This window comes from Pinus tabuliformis, chromosome 1_1, assembly GCF_031772625.1.
Source record: "Pinus tabuliformis cultivar Carrire ecotype Pingquan chromosome 1_1, CPIR1, whole genome shotgun sequence".
NCBI classification, from domain to species: Eukaryota; Viridiplantae; Streptophyta; class Pinopsida; order Pinales; family Pinaceae; genus Pinus; species Pinus tabuliformis.
In genome coordinates this window covers 762,664,069-762,671,797 of record NC_142297.1, presented here as the reverse complement: position 1 = coordinate 762,671,797, position 7,729 = coordinate 762,664,069, and the positions used below count along the sequence as shown (strand labels likewise).

Genomic DNA, 7,729 nt, shown 5'->3' with positions numbered 1-7,729 from the left:
TGTAGAAAATTTTGTGTTATATTTGTAATACACTTTTCTAGTGACAAGGGTAAGGAGGTTGAGGATGCAAATGTGTTGAGCAGGCACCTAGTTTTGTAGCAGTTTCAGGATGTATTTCCTGAGGACATTAATGAGAGTTTCCACCTCATAGGAAGGTCGACTTTTCTATTGAGTTGGTGGAACATGAAGCCCCAACATCAAAATGCCCTTACTGGATGAGCACATCTGAGTTGGTTGAGTTAATGTTGTAGCTGGAGGAAATGTTGGACAAGGGGTACATTAGGTTGACTGTATAGCCTCGGGGTGCACTAGAGTTGTTCGTGAAGAAGAAAGATGGCACTCTTATATTTTTCATTGACTACAGGCAGCTGAGAAAGGTAATGATCAAGAATAAGTACCCTTTGCCAAGGATCAATAATATTTTTGATCATTTGAAGGGAGAAGCGATGTTATCTAATATCAACATGAGATTGGGATACCATCAGGTATGCATCAAGGAAGAGTATATAAACAAGACTCTGTTCAAGATGAGATACAAGCATTATGAGTTTTATGTTGTTCCATTCAGTTTGACTAATGCTCCAGCTATATTTATGTATTTAATGAATAGTGTGTTGTGTCCTTATCTAGACAAGTTGTTTATTGTATTCATTGATGACATATTGGTATATTCTAAGAATGAAGAATAACATGCCAATCATTTAGCAGTAGTGTTGAGGCTGCTAAGAGAACATCAATTGTATGCTAAGCTTATAAAGTCTCGCTTCATCCAGACAAAGGTGCATTACTTAGAACATGTTGTCTCCAAGGATGGCATAATAGTGGATCCAAAAATGATAAGGTCCATCATGGAGTGGGGAGCTACTAAGAATGCCAATGAGGTGAGATCATTTATGGGATTGCCAGGTTACTACAGGAGGTTCATCAGGAACTTCTCAAAAATTGCATATCTTATCACATCATTATAGTTGAAAGGTAAGAAGCTCAAATGGACATAAGAATGTGAGGCTAGTTTTGAGCAGCTTAAGAAGTTGATAGCGCATGCACCAATACTAAGTATTATGGATCCAAACAAGGAGTTTGTAGTGTGTAAAGATGCTTGTAAGAGAGGACTTGGTGGATTTCACATGCAAGAAGGACAAGTTGTGTGTTATGAGTCACAGAAGCTGAATGAGAATGAGAAGAGGTATCAAATGCATGACCTTGAGCTAGCAGCGATTGTACATGCATTGAAGATGCGGAAACATTATCTTCTTGGCAGGAGATTTGCATTGATGAGTGATGATAGTGTGTTGAGGTAGTTGTTTGACCAGCTGAATGTAAATGCTAGGTAAACTAGATGGTTGGCTACCCTTAGTTAGTTTGACTTCGAGATCAGATACATCGAAGGAAAGGAGAACCATGTTGTAGATGCTCTCAGCAAGAATGTAGATGTAAATCATATAGTAGCTATGTGGTCTAATGGGACAGAGTTACATGATCAGATTTTGAAGGAAGAGCAATGACATGACAAATACATGGAGATTATGCACCGGTTATAGTAGAGTACATGTGCAGGTAAAGGTGATTAGGATGGAGACTATCATCTCATGGTAAATGGCAAGGATAATTTTAGGGGCGAATGTTCGCCCTTTAGCGAAATTAAGGGGTTTTAAATTTTTTGTGGGCGAATATTTTGTATCATAGTACATTTTTAAAAATCACCTCAAATAGCCCACCTTATTTTAAGGGAGAGGGTAAAAAAGGTAAATTTAGCCCTTGAAATTAGGACTTACAACCTTCCATTCACCCATTTTCAAGAATAGGTTTTATTTAAGTGAATCCATTAGCCCATTTTCAAGAATAGGTTTTATTTAAGTGAATCATATGGGCCAAATACCATATTTATAAAAGAGGTATGGCAAATTAATAAAAATATAAATAAATGAGAGGTATGGTAAATAAATAAAACATTTTTTATATTTACTCCATAAGTCACCTTATATACATGTAAGGGTGTAAACAAATAAAAATATAAGTAAAGTGGAGGTATGGTAAATAAATAAAACGTCTTTTTATACTTACTCAAAAGGTATGGTAAATAAATAAAAATATAAATAAACTAGACATATCGTAAATAAATAAAACCTCTTTTTATATTTAGTCCATAACCCTCGTTCTATTTATGAAGGCTTAAGAAAGAGGTTTTATTTAAGTGAATCCTATGGGCCAAATACCATATTTGTAAAAGAGGTATGGTAAATTAATAAAAATATAAATAAACGAGAGGTAGGGTAAACAAATAAAACAATTTTTTATATTTACTCCATAAGTCACCTTATATTTACGAACACTCAAAAAATGGGTTATATTTAGGTGAAACCTATGGCCAAAATACTATGGGACAAATACCATGGACTAGATTGTTATTAATACCATGCAAAAAACCATTATTAACCCTAATATTAGAATTAATAAAAATAAAAATGGCACATGGTATTGACCCATGGTATTCACCAAAATGGCACATGGTATTGACCCATGGTATTCACCTGGAATGTAGCCTATTTAAATGGGGGAATTAAACCAGCTTGTAGCCTATGCTAAGATTCACTAGGACTTTACACTGTTTTATTATTTAGTGAAAGACTCGCCAAGATCTTACAAGATTTTATAATTGAGTAAAATATTCGCCATGCCTGGTGAGAGATTTGCCAAAAAATTATATATACATATTATATTATTGATAAAATCACCTTCAATTTTTCTTATATACCATGGAGATTCGCCCATTTATTATATTTATATATTTAGGGGGGGTTCTTAAAATTTTCCCTGGTAAATGGTTTGGTGATATTTAGAGACATGATCTATGTTCTGAATTGCAGTGAGATCAAGAAGCTTATCTTGAGGGAGTTTCACAGTAATCCATACTCGGGTCATCTAGGATATCAGAAGATGTTGATGGAAATAAAGAAGTTCTACTATTTTTTGAATCTAAGGAAGGATGTAGTAGAGTTCGTTGCTAGATTTTTAGATTGTCAGTAGGTCAAGGAAAAATGTAAGGATACAGGTAGTTTACTACAACCTATTGTGATTTCAGAATGGAAATGGGAGGTCATTTCCATGGATTTCATTACAGGTCTTCTAAGGACAGTGAGGTAGCATGATTATGCTATGGTCCTGGTCGATAAGTTGAGAAAGGTAGCTCACTTAATTCTAGTAAAGACTACATATCCAGTGAGTGAGGTAGCACAGGTGTTCATCAGAGAGACAGTAATATTACATGGATTTCTAAAGAAGATTGTATTATATAGGGATGCAAAGTTCACTTCCAAGATTTGGAAGCAGCTATTTGCAGGCTTGCGTATAGAGTTGGCCATCAGTACAACTTATCATCTACAAACAGGTGGATAGATAGAGAGGTTCACTATGATGTTAGAGGATATGTTGAGGATTTACGTGAGGCATGAGTAGAGGAAATGGGAGGAGTATCTTCCATTGGTTGAGTTCGCATACAACAATGGTTACTAGGATTCATTGAGGACGAGTCCTTTTAATGCATTTTATGGGTGGAGTTGTAGCACTCCCATCACCTAGATTGATCTAGTGAATAGGGTACTTATTGGACTAGATATGTTGGTGAAATTGGAGGAGGAAATATAGGTTATAAACAAGAATCTAAAGGTCGCACATAAGAGATAGAAGAGTTATGTGGACAAACATTGGGTGTTCAAGGAGTTTGAGGTTGGGGAGCATGTGCATTTGGACATCAATCCCAAGAAAATCTCTTTGAAAATTGGTTCATGTGCCAAGTAGGAACCACGGTATTGTGGGTCTTTTGAGATCCTTAAAAGGATTAGACTAGTGGCATATCAACTTGCACTAACTCCAACAGTGAAATTCAATGAGGTTTTCCATATTTCATTGTTTAAGAAATATATAAGGGATGTTGATCATGTTATTGATTGTTTTGTATTGTAGGTAGAGAAAGAGGGAGAGATCCATCTCAATCACTCATGCATATTGCATCAAAAGCATCTCATGCTCAAGAACAGAACCATAGGGCAAGTTAATGTGCAGTGGAAGAACATTGGGCCTAAAGAGGCTACATGGGAGATGGTGGATTAGATGTGGGCCCTGTATCATTCAATGTTTACCGGTTGAGACAAAGATGTTTTCATTTGAGGTTGGTATATATTTGGAATAAGTTTTTCTAATGTTTTTGTTATCACCAAAAAATGATCACCTAGCCATTTCTAGCTAGGTGGATCAAAATACACAATGAAGATTTAATTTTACCATAGTAAAATCACTTTCACTATAGAAAAGTTTTTAGTAAACCACTTTTATTACATTATTTTTTGATTTGAATAAAAATAACCCCATGACAATAATTAGATAAATCTTTATTTATTTTGTTTTTTTTTTCTGGGGAAAAAATCACAACTTTTTATTAAGAGCGATAAAAAGTTTTACAAGCTATTGAAACATATGCCACCACATCTGGCTCATAAGTCTGCTGTTCTGCTCAACAATTAAGGAGCTGTTCTACTGTTCTGTAGGACCCAAAACCTTTACAGTCAACCTCCCAACGGAGGTGCAATAACAACCATATATCAAAAATGTGAAAACAAAAACTGGGATCTCCTTCAACAGAAGGAAAACAACCCCAAAAAACAAAAATATAAAAATAAAAATATAGATGTCTCAAGGCCCGTGAGCAGTTTCAAAGCGGATAGCAAGTATAAAATTCTGTTTGCTGAGAATTTTAAAAGCTGCTACTGAGATCAAGATCTAAAGAAAAATAGAGCTGGAAAATACAAGAGTATACATATAATATATAATGCCGCTGCAAAACTGCTGTCAAAAAGAAACTGGACGACAAAATTCAAAGGGACTGTGCATAAGGAGGCATATTTGATCTGACTGAATGCCCCTGTCTAATCTCTTCTATGACCCAGTTGCCCAAATCCTGTTGTACACCAGCTTTAGATAGCTGGTCTGCTTCTTCATTCTTGTCCCTGTAAATGTGGCAGATAGAAAAAGTATTAAAAGATGCCTTTAATAAGAAAATTTCTTTCACAAGAGTTCTCAATATCTGATTATGACAAGATGCTTTTCCATTGACCCAATTGATGACATTAAGGGAGTCCCCAAAAATCTGTATCATGTTTATGTTTCTGTGAATAAGCCAGCATAAAAGGTACCGAAGAGCTGATAATTCCACATAGTTATTAGTGCCATAACCTAGCCCAACAGAAGCTTTTAATGAATGATCAGGATCGATATGAATGCACAGGCCAGCTCCTGCCCTGTTATTTTGTGAAGCCCCATCAAAAAAACCCCAAGGAATGCCTTCTTGTATGTTGATTTATTTTTGCTTTTGCTTAGGTTCTTTTTGCTCAGGAGGCGGTAATGCAGAGTAAATGGCCGCAATGTTAGTGGCAGTGACGAAGGAGGGAATGTCCTTGTCTTGAAAAGTGCTTTTATTCCTGGCAAGCCATATTCCCCAGCAGTATATGATAGGCAGGTTTCTCAGGTTTCCGTCAGGGAAGTCTTGCCACCATTTTCTCTAAGCTGACTCCAAAGAATCGAGGCCCCACCTAGCATTTATCTTGAGCAGCGCAGAAACCTCCTCCCAGACCTGTCTAGAGAAAGCACAAGATATGAAAAGGTGGTTTATGGATTCATCATCCGACTTGCACAGCGGGCATCTTCCAGGCCCAACTAAGAATCTTGCCTGTAGAATTTCCCAAGTTGGGATCTTCCTTTTTAAGATACACCAAAGAAACAGTCTGGCCTTTGCTGGGCTTTTGAGTTTCCACAATTTTTTGGCCCACCAATCCGGAATGCCCCAACCTTTCTTTCCCATCAAGAATAGGTATCCATCTTTGGGCGAGTAATCCCCTGTTTTACTCTGGGCCCAAAGCAGGCAGTCAGGTTCATCTTTTATCCTGACATTTGAACGTTGAAGTTCTTTTATGAAGACCTCCCATTCAGCCTTCCACCTGACATTGATTCCCAACTCGACATCATCCTTCCAGGCCTGTCCCCATATAGTAGACTGTCCCACCTTCTCCACTTGATTTAGTGATGTAATACCTTTGCTGTCCAGATGTCTGAGAAGTCCAGGCGATAGAGCATAATCTTCATTGCATCCTACCCAAGGGTCTCTGCCAATCTTGATTAGACTACCATCACCAACTTTCCAAGCTAAGCCTTGTTCGATCACGGAGAAAGCTTCCACCGTGGCCTTCCATATGGCAGAAGTATTTTTTATCTTCTTGTTTTGACTCCGGATCCAGTCTTCCAGGGGGATGGGGTCAATGTATTTCCTTTTTACCACTCTTGTCCATAAGTTTTCCATAGTTATTAGCCTCCATCCGGATTTTGCAGCTAAAGAGAGACTGAATTCTGGGAGTTTTTTAATGCCCCATCCACCCCATTCTTTTGGTCTGGCCACTTTGTCCCAAGCCACCCAAGGCAGAACTGAGGATTCCTTAGTGCCGGCCCATAGAAATCTACTACATATTTTCCTGATTTTCTCCATCACTCCTTTGGGGATCCAAGTCAGGGCAGCCCAGTATACCGGAATAGCTAGGAGAACAGATTTAATAAGAGTCAGCCTCCCAGCTCTGGAAAGCCACCTGAAGCTCCAATGTGATATTCTAGCTTCAATTTTGGCTATGAGCCAGTTCCAATCCTCTTTTCTGTAGCCTACAGGCTTTAGCCAAAAACCCAAATATTTGAAAGGAGTATCCAGAGGCTGTATAGGGAAAGGAAATAAATTAGCCAGACTGTTCCTTTCCCTTCTTTCAAAATCTGCAACACAAGCTTGGGACTTTCCAGAATTAATCTGCATTCTAGTGGCTTTAAGGAAGAGATCAAAAATACATTTTAATTCCTTTAGTTCATCAGAGGAGCCATTAGTGAAAATCAAAATATCATCAACAAAAAGGAGGTGAGTGATGAAGAGATTGATTGCTACCTCTATACCCTTTACCTTTCCCGTCCTTCTGGCTTTATGGATTAGTCTACTTAGTCCTTCTGCCACAAGAAGGAATAGTAGGGGAGATAAAGGGCACCCTTGCCTTAATCCCCTCTGACTGTTGAAAAATGAGGAGGCCGCACTGTTAACCAAAACAGCAAAACTGACATTTGTGATGCACCCCATGACCCAGCTAACAAAAGAATAGTTGAAACCGAGATGTGTAAGCAACATTCGCAAATAGAGCCAACTGATCCGGTCATATGCTTTGGATAAATCAATTTTGAGCACAGCACCCTTCTTATTCTTCATCCGGATACTATGAATAACCTCCTGGGCAACCCCGATGGCTTCATGAATTTGTCTTCCATCCAGAAATCCAAATTGTTCCATCGATATGTTTTGTGATAGGATTGGTGCTAATCTGAGAGCAATAACCTTTGAAATAATCTTGTAGATGCAGTTACACAAGGATATTGGTCTGAAGTCTTCGAAACTATCCAGATCATCCTTCTTCGGAATAAGTGCTATGAAAGTTGAGTTGAAGGGTCTATAGATTTCTCCTTTCTGTCTTGACTCTTCAACTACTTCAGTTATTTATGTTCCCAATTGATCAAAAAAATGGAGGAACAGCTCTATTGTCCAGCCATCTGGGCCTGGGCTCTTGTCTTTGCCCATGAGCTTCATAGCTGCTTCAACCTCCTCCTTTGAGACCGGGGAGGACAGATCTTCTGATTCATCTTCCTCAATGAACCTAGG

At 38.0% G+C, this 7,729-nt stretch overlaps 1 protein-coding gene across 1 annotated transcript; it reads right to left on the bottom strand.

Annotated features, from left to right (window-relative positions):
- Positions 1-4,870: 4,870 nt before the first annotated feature.
- On the bottom strand, positions 4,871-7,363 carry LOC149216260 (uncharacterized). Its single transcript, XM_089389884.1, has 2 exons — positions 5,823-7,363; positions 4,871-5,294 (listed from the first exon to the last, which is right to left on the bottom strand). The coding sequence occupies exons 1-2, from the start codon at positions 7,361-7,363 to the stop codon at positions 4,871-4,873; spliced, it is 1,965 nt and encodes a 654-aa protein (XP_089246010.1).
- Between the last annotated feature and the right edge of the window lie 366 nt (positions 7,364-7,729).

Coding starts and splice junctions, on each gene's coding strand:
- LOC149216260 (XM_089389884.1), bottom strand. CDS start 7,363: ATGGAACAATTTGGATTTCTGGATGGAAGACAAATTCATGAAGCCATC. Junction 5,295..5,822: donor GGTTGGGGCATTCCGGATTG/GTGGGCCAAAAA, acceptor ACAAAATAACAG/GGCAGGAGCTGGCCTGTGCA.